This window comes from Elgaria multicarinata, chromosome 6, assembly GCF_023053635.1.
Source record: "Elgaria multicarinata webbii isolate HBS135686 ecotype San Diego chromosome 6, rElgMul1.1.pri, whole genome shotgun sequence".
NCBI classification, from domain to species: Eukaryota; Metazoa; Chordata; class Lepidosauria; order Squamata; family Anguidae; genus Elgaria; species Elgaria multicarinata.
In genome coordinates, this window is record NC_086176.1 from 45,113,020 (window position 1) to 45,133,804 (window position 20,785).

At 41.0% G+C, this 20,785-nt stretch overlaps 1 protein-coding gene across 2 annotated transcripts in view; it reads left to right on the forward strand.

The window, feature by feature from the left end:
* The window catches only part of MAMDC2 (MAM domain containing 2), a 55,467-nt gene that overhangs the window by 23,563 nt on the left and 11,119 nt on the right, over positions 1–20,785 (forward strand). For both annotated transcript variants that reach the window (XM_063128561.1, XM_063128562.1), the window contains exons 4-9: positions 694–778; positions 3,445–3,582; positions 10,024–10,280; positions 11,709–11,802; positions 12,144–12,290; positions 16,721–16,986. In XM_063128561.1, coding sequence (XP_062984631.1) covers positions 694–778; positions 3,445–3,582; positions 10,024–10,280; positions 11,709–11,802; positions 12,144–12,290; positions 16,721–16,986 — 987 coding nt within the window. The remainder of the gene's footprint in view (positions 1–693; positions 779–3,444; positions 3,583–10,023; positions 10,281–11,708; positions 11,803–12,143; positions 12,291–16,720; positions 16,987–20,785) is intronic.

Consider the following 20,785-nt stretch of genomic DNA (forward strand, 5'->3'; position numbering starts at 1 on the left):
AACTACAAATGTTTCTGTAATTGACTGCATTTGGAGTTACCTTTTTTGGCTGATTTTAAATCTTAAAATAAATGGAGCAGGTGGTGGTTTCAGGTATGATACATTAATATGTGAAATGCTTGTGAAACCATGAGCACAGAGCACAGTGACGGTTCTCATTCTCTCTCTGGCCATACATTCAGGGCAGGAGTGGGCAATGGACAACACGTGGGCTACATGCAACCTCTGCTGCCCACACTGCCCTCTAAATTCAGTTTATATATTTAAATAGTATCTGTAGTGGCAACCAAGTGCCAAAAGAATCAAAATTAGTTCCTCTACAAGCTAATGTTGACTCTTAGTGCTTGGTAGCTGCTATAGCGCACCTGCTACAGAGTGCCCTGTAGCCACTACGGATGTTATCTTTAAAAAATTGGCACATGCAGGGGGTGGGGGAACAGTGCGGCCCATGGGGCAGGGGGGGCAGACCTCCAGAGGTTGTCCACCTCTGATTTTGGGTTTCTCTCTCTCTTTGCTAGAGCCATAAGGCACTGCCACTTCTAGCCCATTCATCCATAGAACCCTGCAAGAAGGAGGGTCATAGTAGTCTGGCACAAAATGGAGACATCTCCATGCAACTATTTTTTTTTCATGGTAACAATTCTGTGAAAAATATGAGTATTTACTTTCTTCTGTTTTTGGCTTATTTTGTAGATTATACTAGAAGGTGTATTGGGAAGAGATATTTTTGCCAGCATAGCAATTTTTGAAATTAGAATAACTACTGGCTACTGTATAGGTAGGTAGCTTTTGTAATAATTACCTCTAGTTAACATCTATGAATTTGGTATTTAATTGTGAAACTACTTGAAATAGGAACGTTAGTTCAGATTAGTATAACATTTATATTGATTTTTTAAATTGTAGTTTATTATAGCAATGCTGTTTTAAAACTCCACAATAAAGTCAAAATATTGTATTAATTTTAACCTGAGTAAGTGATGCATGTTTTACATATACATCTTCATCTGATTATGGTGGCCTGATTAATAGCCATTTCCATCCCTGAGAAGAGGCAGCAGCCCAAATAGTCAGAAGGGCTCTGCATTGGAATGGAGGAATTAGAGTTTCAGGATCACAAGCAGCAATCCTGCAGCAGGCAAAAGCAGGAGGAGCACATTGCTGCAGCGCTGGCTTTCTTGCAACTGCCAGTTCTTCATAGTCTGTCCTGGCGGATCGAGACCTGTGCCAAGGCCAAATCTACACCAAGCAGGATATAGCACTATGAAAGTGGTATGAAAGCGGTATATGGAGGCAGGATCTACACTACTGCTTTCGACACATGCCACATATCACTTTCATACCACTTTCATAGTGTTATATTCTGCTTGGTGTAGACGTGTCATGGCCCCCAACAGTTGTCAGTACACTTCAGTACCACTATAAAGCAGTAGTGTAGATCCTGCCTGAGTCTTCTGAGTACTGCAACAAGACATGTTTATAATACTGGTATGATGTTTTTTGACGTAGTTAAATTATGGAAGTCACTACCACAAGATGTAGTGATGGCCACCAATCTGGATGGCTTTAAAAGGGGGTTGGATAAATTCCTGGAGGCAAAGGCTATCAACGGCTACTAGCCCTGATGGTTGAGTGCTATCTCCAGTATTTGAGGCAGTAAGCCTGTGTGCACCAGTTGCTGGGGAACATGGGCAGGAAGGTGCTGTTGCACCATGTCCTGCTTGTTCATCCCTGGCCGATGGCTGGTGGGCCACTGTGTGAACAGAGTGCTGGACTAGATGGACCCTCGGTCTGTTCCAGCATCAGGGCACTTCTTATGCACCTGTTTAATGTTGCTACAGTAAAACACTCAGGACATAGCAACCATACCAGTGCAATTTGATTGTGTAGTAGACTCTACACCTTGGAGCATGTCAGGGGCACACAAGCCAAAAGAGAGGCAGGGAAGGACTAATCCGCATAGATTGGCATCTGCACAAAAGCCTTTAGCAGCTGGTGTGTTCTGGTAATGTAATTGGTTTGTGCATGTGCAAATGCTAGAGAGTTCTGCAGCAGAACATACGGGCGCTCCAAAGCAGTGGTCAGTTTTGCCAGATTATTTATTTACTTATTGCATTTATATTCCCACCTTTTTTCCTCCAAGGAACCCAAGGTGGTTTACATAAACCTCCTCCTCTCCATTTTTATCCTCACAGCAACAACCCTGTGAGGTGGGTTGGGCTGAGAGTCTGTGACTGGCTCAAAGTCACTCAGTGAGCTTCATGGCTGAATGGGGACTAGAACCCGGATCTCCTGACTTCCAGTCCAACACTTTAACCATTACACCACACTGGCTTTATTTATAAAAACATTACTGTCATGCAGGATCAGACCAAAGGCATATCTAATCTAGCATTCTGTTAACACAGTGGCCAATCAGCTGCCTGTGGGAAACCCACAATTAGGACATGAATACACTAGCACCCTCCTGCTCATGATTGAAGTAAGTCAGATTTGAGTACTGTTTTGACTTAGTGGAATAGCGTATTTATAGTGCAATTCTGTACATGCCTACTAAGAAGTAAGCCTCATTGAGTTCATTGGGACTTTCTCCCAAGGCTGCAGTCCTATATCCACTTACCTGAGAGCAAGCCCCATTGAACTCAGTGAAACTTACATCTGCTAAGAAATATATTAGATTGTAGTATCAGACCTCAATTCCTCCTGTTTAGACAGTTGCTGGGACTTTTTTTTCTGTCTAAACATGCATAGAATTGTGCCCTTAGCCACATTTGTCAGGTTGTCCAGTTAAGAATCTAGAGCTGGGGGGACCTGGGAAATGTGGTTTCAATTCCAGCTCTGTTTGTGAAATAATGAAGGTCAGAGCTTATGTGAATGTGTAGGTTTGCTTCTATTCATTACTGATGACAAGATCTGTAGCTATGCGTAGACTGAAAAATCCTGATACACTATTGGTAGCCAAACAACTTACTTTGCAGCACTGCAGTAAAGCCTCCAGATATAGGGACCTGGACAGAGGATCTCTTGAGATAGGGTGGTCTTGGTGCATCTGGCACTTAACAGATGTTAGTACCAGATTGGACAGCATGTGTCTAGAGTTTATGGAACTATTTGAAATTTAAATCCCTATATGACTCACCTCCTCTTCCCTGTCCACTAGTTGCCGTTTCTTTCCTCTTTACTATTATGTGTGTTGACTGATAGTTTGGTTGAAAGTTTAATGAGTCAGAGTGGATGGGAATATGATGATAAGAGGGTATGGTTGAAGCTTTGTGAGATATCTCTATGAATAAAATAGAAATGTCGTGTTTGCATTTAATTTAAACGACTACAGCAAAAAGCAATACAATGAGCTGATTGTAGCCAATGCACCAGATGTTTAGGAGTGCTGTGCAATGAATGTTGTGCTCTCAGAACTTCAGTAATACTCTTTTGCAACTGCAGAATGTAATTTTGAGGAAAATCATCTGTGTGGTTTTATGAACCGCTGGAACCCCAACGTGAACTGGTTTGTTGGTGGAGGAAACATGGGAAATTCGCAATCCATCCTTCCAAGAGATCACACTCTTAACAGTGAATTTGGTAAGCAAGAGATGTCATTAACATAGAAAGGGGTGGGGAGGAAATCTGTAACTATTATTATGAAAAGGTATTAAATTAAAAAAAACATGTTTATGTCCAAAGACCTTTGTTCAGATTGAAATAAGAGGACACCATGACTGAATTTTTTGAAACTGCATAGTATAGAGGTTTAGAAAATACGCTTGAAGAAAGAGAGGATGGAGGAGAAATGGCAAACCGAATTAACTAATGGCATTTTTGACATAAAAGGGACATTCATCTGGAAAAAAAAACCTGAAAACGTGCAAGGGCCAGCATTCCATAGAAGCTCCTGCCCTAAAATATTGATGTATATGGTAATGGCATGTATGAGTACAACTGTACTTTTGTATAGGTTCCAAATAAACTGTGAATTAATTTTTTTACTAAATGTTTTCAGGCCTGTTTTCTTAGTTTTTTAGTTTCATTCATAGTATTCCTGTTTGAACTTCACATAGCATAACTTTCCCAGGTCTTTTAAGGGCCTTGCTAGACCTACCTTTAAATCCCGGCGTGTGGAGGGGCCAGCCTGCGCTAGAAGTAGCGCGGGCTGTCACTCCTGTCTACACGCAACACATGACGGGGTAAAGGAAAGCCCTGTCGCGTCAGCCATTTTTTTTTAGCTTAAAGAGGCCATGTGCGCAGGAGCGCATCAACGAGAAGGTAGGTTTGAAAAAAAAAGGGTTCCACACTCTCCCTGCCCCCGATTCCCCCCGGGCCACGATTCCCCCCCCTGATGTCCCCTGACTCCGCTCTTTGCCCCTGGCCCCCATCTCTCCCCCCAGCCCTGATCTCCTTCTCCCCTGCGATTCCCCCCCCCCCCCGCCTGATGGGCACAGCGCTCGGCTTCTCCTGGCTACTTATGAGTAAGCTGCGTAGCCGGGAAAAGATGTGGAATGGGCTAGACCTTCCGCAGCCCCGGGCTGAGGAAATACCGGGCCAAAAGTGGTGCCAGTTATCCCGGGCCAAGGGAAGGTTTAGCCTGGGCTGACCCCGGGATCCCCTGTGCGTCATCTGGACGCACAGAGGTGAGCCCGGGTATCAGCCCGGGCTAAACCCTCGTCTAGCAATGGTCTTAGTGTCATCTGACGAGTGTTTTATAGCACGCTTGTTATTGGGCTCTCACGGATTTTTGTGGATCTCTCTCATGACACCGTCTAGGAAGTTGAGGGGTTGTGAATTCAGAATAATCTGGATACACAGTCACTATAACAAAAGGGGATAGAACAAGCTGCATTCCAGTTTAAATTTCTTTACTACATCTTTAACTCCCTGGACACCGCTACCACTAGGCATTGAATTTAGGCACAGGAGTCCCAGACGCGATCCCTGTCACTGAAACACCAGGGCAGGCCACACAAAGTGGCTGGGGCTCTGACTAAATACAGTGCACAGTTAGATCAAATCTGAATGCACACTCTCACGCAAACACCCACCCACCATAGAAAAGGGGCTGTAGGGCAGGAGGGCACAATGTGTAGAAGGGTCTCCTGAAGATAGCATAGGAATTCAAAGTTAACTTTTCCCTAGTTCAGGTTGACCCATGCTAGAAGCTGAAGACTGGGGCACTTTAAAACTCCTGTTTTTCTTCAACAGAGTAAAAATGTGTATTTTAAAAGAGGCTTTTGCAGGGAGGCGAGGATCAAAGTAGTCAGATGACGCTTTGTCTGGGCAAAATAAGCAGTAGAGGAGTGACAGAGCCAGTGCCCTTTAGATCATTCTCTCTGGGCGGTGAGATTCTGGGGTTTGTTTCTCTCCAAGATTGATCAGTTGGAGCTCCTGCCAAAGACTTTGATGGCCAAGAGTCCAAAGCATCCAATGGCAAGGACCCAGATGTTTTAGGTCCATCAGCTATGGCTAGTACCAATCACGATTCTGCACACTAAGTGCACAACACTTTTTAAAAATCCAGTTTATAGAAAGACTTTGGCATCATAGTTATTGTGACAAAAAGCAGAAATGTTGCATGAAAATTCCTAGAATTGCAGTTGAAAACAATGTGGTTGATCACCCAACTACCAGAGCCATCAATAAACACAAAGGTTGGTGCTTCTGGGGAATGTGTACTCTTTCCAGAAGAGCTGTTTACCAACTATGCAAGGTTGTGAAACCTTGACAAATTACAACTTTTCTTCCTTAAACCTGGAGGGTGTTACTCATAAGAAGAAATTACCCCAAGACTGTTTTTCCCCATGTTTGATTTAATTTTTCCTCCTGCCTGTCTTCGGGCTTTCTGAATATATGCAGCTTCAATTGATTAGGTAATGCCATAGTTAGTGCTTTCTACATGACCCAAAGCTGCTGAGTAATCTTTGTTAATGGCAAAGTTGTCCACCATAGCTCAAGCCAAACTTTCTTAAAGTCACCAAGCGTATGGCTGCTAATAGCAGGGAGGGTGCAGAGCCTGGCCTGATGCCCAGCTGCCGGCTAACATGTCATGGATCATGCTGCTGGAGGAAGGGGAGAGAAGACAATGTTCACTGATTTCTTCTTCCCTCAGTGCCTCCTCCAATGTTTCAGGTGACCCTCTTAAGTAGCGTTGGGTGGGGGAAAATATGTGAAAATACCCTCCTCCTTCCTCCTGTAGCAGCTTCTTCTGGATCAGAATCCCTTCTGCGAAAAGAGTAAATCCCTCCAGTGTTGTCAGATATAGAATTCCCCCCCTCTTTGGACATTCAGAGGAGGAAAAATAAAAATTGTCTCTTAATTTGTTTTCTTCCCCAAAGTGCTGAAAACATATACAATAAAAAGTATGTTTCTTTACAAGAAATGCATCTACTGAACACAGATCAGAGCAGTTTTGTAATGAGCTGATGTAAGCGACATGAAACTAGTCTGTAAAATTATAGGGAGCATGAGAATATTGTGATATATTATGTCTCGAACTGGAAATATATCATTGCTTCTACAAAAGATTGCATTACTGGTGAAATTTGTGTCCTCAGTGTTTTGCAAACTAGGGTTCTCAAATTCTGAATTAGAGACCTCTTCAGAGATGTTAAACCACAAAGTGTTATATTTATTCACTGGAAAGACTGAGTGCAACAGATGCATTTTGGCTCTAAAACTAGAGCAGATGTCAAAACCAGTGGCTACTTTTGCTCATTCAGCAGACTTTGCTCATTTTCATGTGGTCTTTTGAGTTTGATGAAAAAGGCAGTTCTACAGCTATGACTTTGACTTGAGCATATGTAACCTTTATGTTAGAATTCTTCATTTGTTTTCTTTGTTTTTCTCCTGCAGAGCTGGAGAGGTCAGAAACCAGAGAGAACCTTTAGGTGCATGGCTGGGACTCTTGAGTTATTTTTAATAATAGTAACATTCCTAAATCTTTGTTAGAATAGCTAGAGGGTGTTAAACTTGAGAAAATGCTATCACTGAAGGGGGTGGCAGAGAGTAGACCACACAAATACGTTAACATACTTCTAGAAAAATTAATCTTATAGAGAATAGTTCATAAAGAGATAAAATTCTGATGTGTGAAGCAGCCCTGAATTTTAACAGGAACCTGTCATATAATACTGGAAGCAACAATTATGAAAAACAGCTCAAATGCTTCACTGCAGGCACAGAGCTAGATGGACAATATCCAAAATAGTAGAGAGAGAAATTTAAAGCGTTGTAATAAAATCATCATTTTGCAGTAAATGCTATTGTTATATCTCATTCAAAAATGCAAATGTTTTACAGTGAAACATTAATTTTGACATTTCTTTCAGCATTTTTAAATGATAGAGTTAATGAAGTGCCACAAATTGGACACAGCTTTTAAATCATCCTAAAGTTCTCATCCTTCCAAACTACAAAGCATTTGCTTGATTTTGTACAGCAATGGCATGAAATAATGAAATGAATCAAACATTGAAAGTTGAAGGGGATGATTTACTGAATTAGATCATAAGAAGAGACACAGCATTGCCAGACACATGGAATTATTTGACGTTGTGCCCACGTAGAGCATTAGTTTAGTGGGAGTAGTTTTCCACTATTTTGCTCCAAAAAGAAGAGCATCTTTTAACGGTAAACCTCCCCCCCCCCAAGAGCTGAAGGATTTCTGAGAGCTATTTATAAAGAGATTTTGTACTCCGGTTCAAATACTGTATACTACATCAATTATAAAGAATGCATTTTCTTTAAATTGGGGTGTTTTCTCCCCTTCCAAAATACTATCCTTTCCCAATCAGAATGTATGTGTCTTTTAAAGGAAAAGGGGTGATTTAAAAAGGGTTGCACTTCCCATAACTGACAGAATATCATTATATTTTGTATTCGGGAGGCATTGAAACTGAATATAAAATAATTCATAAGAAGCAGGCCTTAGTACAGTAAAATGAACATAAATGATAAATATTGAGAAGACTCTAAAAAGGTGACTAAAATGCATTAAATACATATTTAAATAAGACTCCATAGTTACCCTAGAAGGAAAAATTAAACTAGACATGTCCTCTTTAACTCATGGCACTATGCCCACTGTTTTCTTCTCTTGGCTTTGTTGAGTGCTCAACAGGGGTGCACAACCTTTTTAGCCCCATGGGCTGCATCTGGTGTTGGTAGGAGCCACACGTGCATGCATGCATGCACACATGGGGGTGGGTAGATCCCTGGGTAGATCCCTCCCCATCCGAGGGATCCTACACAAGCTCACTGGGGTCGGGGATGTGTTTCAGAAACACCGAGGCAGTGGGAGGCTTTAGAATGTTGGACATCATATGATGCTGCTTCCAGGACACATAAGAAACTATTACCAAATGTGACTTGAATTTAAGGATTACAACTTATTACAAACTTGTAAAAGCCTTTCATACTTTTAAAAAGTCTACATTAACCAGAGGCAAGTTTCAGGAATGCAGCAAGTGATTTGGAGGAATTCAGTCACTTTGCTTCCAAGTTCCAAATTTCCCTCTGGGCCAAACTTTGATATCTTGAAAATTAAAAACCTTCCATTTTAATTTTATTTTTAAAGTACATTTCTATTCCATGTAGTGGCAAAGAAGCGTGGGGGTATTATCTCATGAAATCTCTGAATCCATAATCAGTTTCAGTAGGATTTTAAGGGTAGGGGAGAGGCCTCATTTCTCTGCATAGCTTCTTGTCTTTCCTCATGACTTATAAAGGCAGAATAAATAATGCAAAATAAGCAATTATGTGCAGTTCTTCTTAATTTACATAATTTATGCAAGTAATGCTCAGCTTTTCTGGTTACAGAATATTATTATTGTTTTGTGCTGAGTACACATAGGCCAGAAATTTCTAAATCATCTATGCTGCAACGTAGATGAGCGTTAGCAAACACTTTTATTTCTTTTTGGACAAGTTGGCTCCATATAATTTGACTTCAGTTTTACTAATTGCTAGCACTAAAAAATAATAATAAAGGAAAATAAAGATGTCCTGATCAAATTATAGTCAACATAAAATCTGTGTTGCAAGTTCACAGGGAACCAGGAATTTGCCGGTGCCATAAAAGAGGCATTAGTTGTCAAGCCAAGTCTTTCATATTCCAAAGGGCAAGTGTCCCAATAACTTAAACGAGCAATTTGAAAAACATCAATAAATAACTTCTACAATTGTAAAACTCCTGCCTAGCAACAAACACAAAAATGTTTGTTGCTGGGCAGGAAGCAGGCAAAGGAAGAAGCAGGCAAAGGGAGGAAGGGAGAAAGCAGGCAAAGGAAGAAGGAAATAACTCAGCAACTGAGAAAACAAACCACTGTTCATTTGATCATCTCCCAGACAAATCCAGGGTAGAGCAACAAACCAAGGGTTAAATAAACTGTGGGTTAATGTTATGTGCAAACAAGGTCATTTTTTCTTCAGAACATCTCTTTTCAATCCATTTTATTACTTGTAAGGTGCTGTCATGAATATTATGATGAACTAACAACAGATGAGGGAATGGAGAAAAAAAAGACTTACAGTTGATTGCTTTATCTTTCTAATTCTTGAACAAGAGGAACATAAACTCATACTCAAACCTAGAGCTGTCCTTGAGGAAAAAAGTTGAAAGAGAAGCATAAAAATGTCAATCTTGTTCGCCCTGGCATTTCTAAGGAGCTCATTGCTGTATGTTCAGTATTTATTTCTTATAAAAGTTATGCATCCAATGTATGCACCACTGTTTCAGGGTATTATCCAACTGTGTCATTCTGCAAACTCAAGTAGCACTAGCAGAGCTCAGCCAAATATTTCCACTGTGCAAGTGGTAGCGCATTATGCTTGCTCAAGTGGTAGCACAATGGGTTATACAAGCAAATTGCACAACTGCTTGCACAACCGCACTTGAGCAACCACAACTTTAGTTGGATTCTCCTCTTTGATACCTAGTTCCCAATAGCACTAGCAGAATTACTCCCTTGGATATTGCCCCTTGTGTTGTAGAAACCATGTCATTGTGCACAAACAGATTGCTCTTATTTTTAGGTCACTACATGTATGTGGACTCCCTCTATGTGAAGCATTTCCAAGAAGTGGCTCAGCTAGTCTCACCTAGAACAACAACCCCTCTATCCGGCTGTTTGTCCTTCTATTACCAAGTACAGCAGGAAAGTGGCATTGTTTTCACCATCTACATGAGAGATTTTAATGGCTTTTATGAAGAGCTTTGGAAAGCAGATAGTCCCATGAGTAATGACTGGGTTTTAGGAGAAGCTGAATTCAGTGCACCATACCCAATGGAGGTAAGCCCACCAAAACATCTGACTTCCATATTTGCATATTACCGAGTTTTACAAAATAACATGGCATGAAAACGCCATTTTTGTGCCATTTGTTTCTCTCCAGTATGGTGGAATTTTTTTAAAAACTGTTACATCCTGTGGATTTCACTTGAAAGTAAATGTTGTCTCACAAATTGTTCTTCCCCCAGCATTGCTGTGGCTCTTTCCAAAGAGGCACGAGCCCCTTCTAGATCTGGGTCTCCAAGGTGGTACCCATGGACACCAATGTGCCCAGGGAAACGTTTTTGGCACCCACCAAGCTCCTGGCCCTCCTGATTTCATTTAAGATTTTTTAAAAATTAAAAATGCTTTTTAACTGGGAGGCTGACATGCTGCAAAGTGAAGAGCAGCTCTCTAGGGCCACCTTTATTTGGGTTTGAAAGAGTAGTTTTTGTTTTGGAGTGCAAAACTCACCTCTGCCTTATAATTAGGTTACTTTTTTTTCCACCTCACCAGTTTGCCTTCTGGGAAATGAGGGTTTTGTGACCAGTCATGCCCATTGTAGCAGCAATTTTATGATTGGACAAGCCCCATCCTTATAGCAGCCATTTTGTGAGAGTGCCCATTTCAAAATTGTGTATGTGGAACTGAAAAGTAAAAATGAAACAAAGGTTTTAAGAATGAAAAGGAAGGAGCAACATTTTTTTTCCTTGCATAAAGCTAGCTCCTCTGGTTAAAGCCACCTGCCTTTCTTTTGTGTTCTGGGGGAGAGGGTGGAAATTTACCTCCAGACCCATTGAAGTTGCCCTAGTTTAGTGACATGAAAAAGAGTTTTCAGCTAATCATTGTGGGGTTCAAGTACTGCATCCCTTAAAAAGTTTGCTTTGTATTTTGTTTGAGCCTTTCAATACAATTCCTTAGTATGATGTGATGAGTATGATTAAGCTGAAGTCATTTTCTTACATTCTCTGATCTTGGATTAATAGCTACTGAATGTGTTTATCCCACTAATGTTCCCCTAGCAGGTGAGCTTCTTAGCATGTAAACCCCATTGATTTTAGTAGGGCTTACTCCCAAGAAAGCATGCCTAGGATTTCAGCCTTAATCTCCTATGTACTGCTCCTGAATATTTTGAGAATCTTATGTTCTCCCTTTAGTCGTATTTCAATTTTAACCCAATGTTATGTTTTCCTTGAGTCTTTCAGCCAGCTATTTCAGCATGGTTTCCAGTTTTTCCTCTCATGCATGGTATCAGGGGTCAGCTGTGAAGGGCAGAATTTTGCTTCTTGAAGAGATTTGGTGTCATCAGGATGTTAATCTGCACTTGTGATCAATAACTTGAAGGCAAAATAAATGAGAAGTTTTCCTGCATGAAAGTGTGTTATGCAGGTTGCAATGAAATAAATCATTTTATAGCAATAAAGTAATGTGCTTGGATTTTGTTCCCAGGTTATTTTTGAAGTTGCTTTCAACAGTGCCAGAGGGGGATATATTGCTGTTGATGACATTTCTTTCTCTCCAGTTTTCTGCAGCAATCAGACAGGTAACTTTCCCTGAACTGAGGGGGAGAGCTGGATGGGGATATGCAAGAGTCCTCATTCCCTCCACTGGCTTGTTTAATTACTTCCATGTGTACACAGATGGGTGGGGGAGGAAGTATTTTAACCCTTTGAGGATCTTCAGTGGAATCCTCATGTGTCTTTTTACCTGTTGTTCTTGTGTAATAGTAATACAACTGCTAGAAATGTTCAAATAAAAGTAAACAAATTGACTCAGTCATCCTTATTCTTCTAATGCTTATTGATACTGATCTGTATGCTCCTGCTAAAAACAGAAGTTCTTTATTTTTCTCCTCTTGCTCTGTCTCTTTTTGTTACCTTTCAGAAAATTCCTTCAGTCCCACACTGGCAAGTTGCAATTTTGAAGAGGATTTTTGCAATTTTTATCAGGATCACAAGGATGGCCCTGGCTGGAGCAGGGTAAAAGTAAAGCCTAATGCATACAGACCAGGAGACCATACTACTGGCATGGGTAAGTGAAAAATCCTCTTAATTGGAAGAACACATGGGATACGCTAATGAAATTCCTCAGTATTTTGAATTACAGATTGTCACACAAGCGTTGTGGAAAATCTGGAACTCAGAGGAATTTTTCCAACAGGTCTTAGATTGTCACAAAGAATGGTCAGGCTCCTTGGGAGGGAACCCTGGTAGTGACCTTAGTCTTCATGCATTACTTTACATGTTCACAAGAAATAAGATCCAGATTTAACATAGGGGCAAATGAGACATTAATTTCTTATTTTTATTGTTTTATTTGATTATTTATCATCACCACCACCTCCATTGTTGTTAATGTTATTATTACAACATTTACATCCCACCTTTTTCTTTTCTTGTAAGGAACCCAAGGTGGCTTACATGGTTGTCTTCCTCTCTATTTTATCCTCACAACAAACCTGTGAGATAGGTTAGGCTGAGAGTCAGTAATTTCCCCAAAATCACAAAATGAGCTTCATGACCAAGTGGGAACTAGCATCCAGATCTCTTAAGTTCCAGTCTAACACTTTAAGCACTATACCACACTGTCTCTCAACTTTAAATCTGTATCTAGCAGCTATGTCTTTCTCTTCCCCACTCCATTTTTACACTAGAGTAGGTACAAGGTGCTGATCCAGGGATAGGGGCCCCTTGTCCCTCATTGAGGGTAAAAATAATTTTAAAAAAGTGTAGCTGCTAGATACAGATTTAAAGTAATGATTGTTTCGGTCTGCACAGAGGTCTTGGGGATGGAATTCAACCTTGAAGAATGACAATGCTGGCAAATCATACTAAATCACTCATGACTTTGTGATCGTTTGTTGGTCCTAATAAAGACGTTACGATACTGTGGTTTATGGATTTTTTCTTCTTCTTATAGACCAATACAGCCACCTTCTCTTTTTTTTGAACATTTCAATCAGGCATTGCCAAATGGCAAAAACTAAGGACAATGATTTATCAGGGACAGATACCAGAAAACAGCAACTGGTAAATTGAGAAATAGGAACACAGGAAGCTGCCTTATACTGATTCAGACCATTGGTCCTTCTAGCCCAGTATTGTTGACACTGACTGGCAGTGGCTCTCATGGGTTTCGGGCAGGAGTCTTTCCTTGTCCTACCTGGAGGAGCTGGTGATCAGACCTGGGACCTTCTGCATGCAAAGCATGTGCTCTATCACACTGAACTACAGCCCCTCAATCTAGTCCAGTACTGTCGACGCTGACTGGCAGTGGCTCTCCAGCGTTTCAGGCAGGAGTTTTTCCAGCCCTCTCTGGAGATGTTGGGGATTAAATCTGGGACCTTCTGTATGCAAAGCAGATGCTCTACCACTGAGCCACGGTTTCTACCTTCTGAAGCATGTGGAATGATTTTATAGGTATTATATATGTGACTGCATGGCTTTCTTGCTTAAGCAGTTTCCTGAGATGGTAAGAAGTAATACTCGTGTGATAATAAACAGACAAGCAAGATTATCAAGTGATAATACATGCAACATTTGCTTGATAACCTAAAGCTCCTCCTAAAGAGAAACAGCAACCAGCAATCAGCAGGGCTGATTTATCATAGGCTTGTTAAATGAAGTACTATTTCAGAACTGCCAGGAACAATTTATTTATTTATTGCACTTATATACCGCTCCCATAGCGAGGGCTCTCTGGGCGGTTTACAGAAATTCTAAAATTAAGATAAAAACGAGTATACAAAATTTAAAATTCTAAAACACAGAACATACACACAAAGCATTAAAAACCGTTAAAAATACTAAACATGTGGGTGATTAAGTTGTGCCGCTATATGCCTGGGCAAAGAGGAAAGTCTTAACCTGACGCCGGAAAGATAGCAGCGTTGGTGCCAGGCGAGCCTCGTCAGGGAGAGCATTCTTGTGGCCCCAGCACTGAAGCAGAGGTGGTGACATCTTCTATAACCAGCGAATCAGATCAGCTAACGGAGACGTGCTCCCAAAATGTGCAGATGGAAGAAGAGGAAAAAGTGGCTGCATCTCTCTTGGGTAGCAAAGTCACATCAAGTTGGGCTTTCTGTGTTCTCAGGAGCAGAAAATTATTAAGGCAGGTTTCAGTCTGGTGTCAGCCTACATCCGCCAGAAACCGGAAGATCCAGCGCCTTGCTTCCAAACCAGATCAGAAGGAGCTGGCAGGGGATGCCCTCTTGCCTATCTGTCTCCGCTATCCCAGGGCACTAGTGTGGGTCAGCTTGTCCTTCCTCAAAAAAGGTAGCCCCGAATTACACAGTATGATTTGCGTTCCAGCGAAAGAAGACTTGTTAGAGCTCTGCAAAGACCAGCACTTCTGTGGAACTCAGGAACCCAAACACAGGGATCGATTTAAGAGCAAAGTGTCGAAACAAAAGGGAAGTTAAAAAAGAGAGAACGTTGGAAAGGCCACAGAAAGTAGTGCTTCCAATGCCATGAGTGTAATGCCAGCTGAACACGAAGATCTCATTCTGGGCCTGTGGCCTGACTCTCTGCCAGAAGTTGCATCGCATTGTTCCAGAGTCCTCTTGGGTTTTGTCACTCAAGGGGACTTCTCCTTAGCCTCTGGCTGTGGTGAAGCTCTGGGGTTTGTTAGTCTGACAGGATTGCTGCAAATGTTGATTGGGCAACCAGCAGACAAGAAAGGGCTCGTGGTGTTAAGAAATCCAGCATCCCTACAGTACAGATTTGCTCGGCTTACTGTTGAAGTCTAACCTGAGTTGAAATGCAGTGGCATGTAAGAGGATCAAAGACACTCTTCTCTGAAAGTGTAGACACTTCTTAATTGAGATTCAGAGCTTCCAAAAATGTTCACCGACTTTGTTCATATGTAACATGAAATAGACTTAAACTGTTATGTACATTCAGGTATCAAGTAACCCCTTCCCTTATTCAGAAGCACATATATTGTAAACCGCCCAGAGAGCTTCGGCTATTGGGCGGTATAAAAATGTAATAAATAAATAAATAAATTCCATAGTCTGGGGGCCACCACCGAAAAGGCCCTGTCCCTCGTTGCCACACTCCGAGCCTCTCTCGGAGTAGGCACCTGGAGGAGGACCTTAGATGTTGAACGTAGTGACAGGGTATATTCACGCCGGGAGAGACATTCCATCAGGTATTGTGGTCCCAAGCCGTGTAAGGCTTTATAGGTCAAAACCAGCACCTTGAATTGGGCTCGGAAACATACAGGCAGCCAGTGCAAGCGGACCAGAGCAGGTGTTATATGGTCGAACCTTCTGGTTCCCAAAATCAATCTGGCCGCTGCATTTTGCACGAGCTGCAGCTTCCGAACAGTCTTCAAAGGCAGCCCTACGTAGAGTGCATTGCAGTAATCTAATTTGGAGGTTACCAGAGCATGGACAACTGAAGCCAGGTTATCCCTGTCTAGATAGGGGCGTAGCTGGGCCACCAACCGGAGTTTGTAGAAGGCACTCCGTGCCACTGAGGTCACCTGAGCCTCAAGTGACAATGATGGATCTAAAAGAACCCCCAACCTACGAACCTGCTCCTTCAGGGTGCAGGTTCTAGGGAACATTTTCACATATGCGGTTAGAATGGGCTCGTGCTTCACTAATTAGGTAACTACATTGGCTGATCTTCACTTGCATTACAAATGCCTTTTCCCCCACTTCCTTGTCCACGTTAATAATGACTAAATGTGGACAAAATAGCAAGAGAGAGGCCAAATGTGATTTAATCTTCCCTTATGAAATCACTGTAGTGGTATAGCTGCTGCCCCAGTTTTAGAATCTGACCCTCATGGACAGCCTTGGAATAGCTTTTTTAAAATATTTTTTTAGTAAAAATGAATTATGATTGAGGCTAAGTCACATTAGCATTTAGTATAGTCAATGACATAGCAATATGATATGATATTAGTTCAGCCGACCTGGGTACCAATGTTCCTGGCTCCTTTGTATATTATAATTTCTTATGCTGTGTGTATAGTGCTATATAAAATTCAAGCTCCAACAATCTATTCCAGATTGGCTTTTTAAAATGGGCTATCCATTGACGATCTGGTGGAGGAAAACTACGTGCTGTGTGACATAGCATCAATCCTGTAGTCAGGGAATGGTGGTGGCTTTGGAACTGAGACTGCCTGCTGGTCGAGCTGGTGAAGCCAGGCTGCAGGAAAATAACTCATTGTAAAATAGAAATGAGTTAATCTCCTGTGACAACTGGAAATTGGCTAAGTGCAACTGAAAAAAATATACTAATGGCAGAACGCTTATTTAGGAGACTTTATTTTAAACAGATCTTAAGAAATGTATTATATAATCTGCATGCAGCGGTCATAATTTGAAAATTTGCCAGTGGAAATTTTCTGTAGCACCAAAGTCTGACAAAATGCCTAGAAGTGTCCTAAAATGAGTAGTTGCAAGGGATTCTTACAAGTGTTTTAAACATTGTATTGTTTTGCAGGTTACTACTTGCTGGCAAACACAAAGTTTACATCGCAGCCTGGGTACATTGGCCGTTTATACAGCCTCACTCTGCCAGGAAATTTACAGTATTGTCTGCGGTTTTATTATGCCTTATATGGCTTTTTTGAAATGCGTGATACCCTGGCTGTTTACATCTTTGAAGAGAACCATGTGGTTCAAGAAAAAATCTGGTCTGTCTTGGATACTCCCAGAGGTGTCTGGACTCAAGCTGAAATCACCTTCAAAAAGCCTATGCCTTGCAAGGTAACAACCAATGTTTTCTGTCTGGGTGACTGTTTTCAATTTGTCCTAAATGAGTCATGATGGTTTGACCTTAAAGCAAGAGGCAGACATTTTTCTTCTATATTGTCTAGTGAAATTTCCCCCACAGAGAGAAATGTGAGCACAGCTATTCTAAATGGTTTGAACAGCAGGCAGTTCTAAAGGAGGTGAATTCCCAATTAATCAAACTAAAATGGAGGGTTTTATTTGGATGGAATGTAATATGCTGATCTCTTCCTGGAAAGAGAGGCTCCATCCATTATCTTTTTGCTTATATCTGTTCACTTAAATTTGAACTCGCCCATTGCTGTTAACTCTACAGCTGAGGCTACTGACGAAAGAGCCCAACAATGAACAAGACAATTTAGGCCCGTCATGTGACAATTGTACTATACTTGACTGCTCAAAAGACTGAGAAGATGGGGTTGCAATTCAATAGTTGAGGAATTATTTGTCTTTCCAGAATCCCATCAAAACAAGCCTTTATTGTGCGTGCAGCAATGCCTGCACTAGCTGCAAATCATTTGGCTTTTACACGTAAGAAGGCCAAGAGATGGCCATACCAATATGCATACTTGTAAACTGCTCATCATTAGATGCCTTCAGCATTTTTAGTTCAAATTCAACTGAAAGGATATACAGTAGCCGTGACATTAAGATTTTTGACACATGGTGGTAACTACTACCAGTGATCAGAGGAAGAATGGCTATGTTACCTTCTGTGGTTTGGGTACACTGCCGGATAGGAGAAACGAGAGATTCTGCCTCTGTGTAACTATGGCTGTGTGTGTATGTGTTAGCCTTTATGCATGAAAGTTAACAAAGAACAGGGCATGACTTGCAACAGCAGGCATTCTTGGAGGATACTGATGATCTAGACACATTCCAGTCTGGGTTTGACCTGGGGGCTGCCTATATGTGCTCAAAGTCCCATGGTGGCAGTCCTATGACCCCTAGGGGTTCATAGGATAGTTCAGATTCCTGGATCTGAGGTCAGAGATAGTGCTTTGACTTCAAACCCAAGAGTCCTAGCTTCCTGCCCCCACCTGTTCCCTCACAGCTGGGACATTCTGGTGGACCAGGAGGGGAAGGGTGGCGGCCACACTGTATCGCCAGGCCTCCCCAGCCTCTGTCCCTCCGCCTCCCTGACACCACAGCTAGACAGGTTAAAAAGCCATCTAGCTAACTTACAGAGTGGGAGGCGCAGCGGAGGCAAAGATTGCCTCCTGTGTGTGTCCTGCTCTGCACTGGATACTCATAAGCCTCTGAGTACAGAGGCTTACAAATATCAAGGATGGATCCAATAGGATTGCACCCGTAAATAAATAAATAAATAAATAAATAAATGTCAAAACATCATGTAGGATGTCCAGTATGTGGTTCAGCATGAGGCCTTTGTGTCCTTTCATTTTGCTTGAGCCCATTTCTGATCGTATTTTAACTTGGATTCAAGTGCTGTTCTCATAAGTAATACTTCTCCAGTGTGTTTTACAAAATAACAGTGGAAACGACAAGTAGCAGCAAGGCATGACAAAATGCTGCAAGTTTCCTCATCAGTTTTTTGTGATCCCCTGCCACCATCACCAGTGGCAGGGTGGGGTGGGCTTCATTCTATGTCTCAGAGCACAATCCTATGCATGTTTGGACAGAAGAAAGTCCTACAACTCCCAGATTTTTTTTTCTGTCTAAACATGCACAGGGCTGGACTCTTATAAATGTAACAGATTCTTTTCATTTGGGGAAAAAATGGTAAAATATTACATATGAGAAAAACTACAACAACCCACCAACATAGTGGATGATGACAAAGTGATAATAATCTCCTCTGTACAAACCCTGTTAAAATAAATAGGTATTGTTGTGTGCTCATGTAACTTCTATTCAGAAATCTCATGCAGGAAAATATCCTGGTGGTGCACGGCTAGCAGTTGTTTGATCTGGCCTGTAGTTGATTTATGCAACTTTGATTTTCTGGCTGTGTATGGAAATAGTAAACAGTCCCCTGGCAGCCAAGTTGACTGTTGGCTGTCCCTGAATGTCAGACAGAATGAGAGAATCAGATCTCTCTTTTGTTTCTTCCTGTTAGAGCCTTCCTAGTTATAAAACTTTTACAGTTGAAAGAAAGAACTTTAACACTTTTTGAAAAGATATTTTACTCCATATTTTTCCTCATCCCAAAGAATTGTCTGTAATACAAATATTAAATTAGATTCATATTTTAGTTTTTGGTTATGCAATTTGAGAACATATCTATTCTTTGAGTTGGGAAAGTTGCATAGCAGACCAATGAATGAACTCTGTGTCTAAGGATGTGTAGGTTTTTGTAGGATTTGTTTGAATTAGCCCACTGAAGCAATTGCTGGCTGGAGTATTTTGTACAGGAAACTAGCAACTGGGCCGCTGCTTGGTTTTTAATAAAAGTATTGCCTCATTGTGGATTATTATTTTTTTGTCTTCCCATGGACTGGCACAACTATCTTTGATTTTGCTGTTGCTGTTTTTCTTTATAAAGGAAGCCATTAAATCTTTCTGGACACATGAGCTCACCAGGATCCAGCTTGACATCTCATTTCTTTATTTGAAACAGAACACCTGTAATGTGTGCTGCTTGAAACAGAACACCTTAGTTTAAGGTGTCTTCTGAACATAGCCTGGCTTTCTAGCTTAACCACCATGGTTAAAGCTATGGTTTAAGGTGTCTTCTGAACGGGGCCATATAGTTCAGTGCCCAACTCCTCAGTTTCAAAACTCATCTTCAAAACCTTATTCTTTTTTTCTTGGAAAGAATGAAACTTGACCACTTTCCTAGCATCATCTGGTAGAAAGACTCAGAGTGGATCCTATTAAAATATTTTGACTCACCCTGCTGCAACCATAGGAAGTAAATACTTAGCACATTTACCAACTGTAACCATATTTTCTTGTAATATAACCTCTCTCTCTCTCTCTCTCTGTTTGGGTGTGTGTGGGGGAAATAGCAGATGGAAATGCTGTAGTTAAATCTGGATTTGTTTATTTTTAAAAAACCATTGTGTACATATGCACTTTATGCTTCAAATTGTAGTGCATCGTGTTGTGGCCAATGAGTTTGATAGTGCAGGAGATAATCGACTGGAAACTATAATTTATTTTGTATTTACTGCATAGATTTAAAAAAATCAGCTGAGCCAACAGACATAAATCACAGGCTTTCAGCTACTAAAGGAAAAAGGAAAAAAAGGAAAAAAATATGGTTAACTAATGCCTGTGCTAGTTCTGGAAAAGCAGGTAGTGGAAAAACAAAGCATTATTTACCTTCAATAATGATATCCATGACTGATTATTTGTAGTAATTGTTTCTGATTTAATGTTGAAGTTATCACAGGGAGTAAGACAACTTATTTTATTTGGTCTGATAAAATGTGATATATACATGATACTAAATTAACAGAAGACTATAAAAATTCAAACCCTTTGAGGATATGTAATCTAATTAGATACCTTCTCCAAGAATTATTAGAACAATCACTTTTTAAAAATCAATCACTTCTAAGTTAATATTCAGTCATAACCAGTCTTAATTTCTGTACAGTTCCCAGGAAACAATTGATTGCCACTTAATAGTTGGAAAATAAGCATTCACCAAAAGGGCCTAGTGATACAACTCATATTTGACCAGTTACCTGCAAGCTATTTAACCAGTTCAAGCTGCAAATAGGACTGTGTGGATTAATTAATACATCTGAATGGCCCTCATCCAGATTTGGAATGTTGACAAAGTGTACCAGGATTTCAAGTCAAT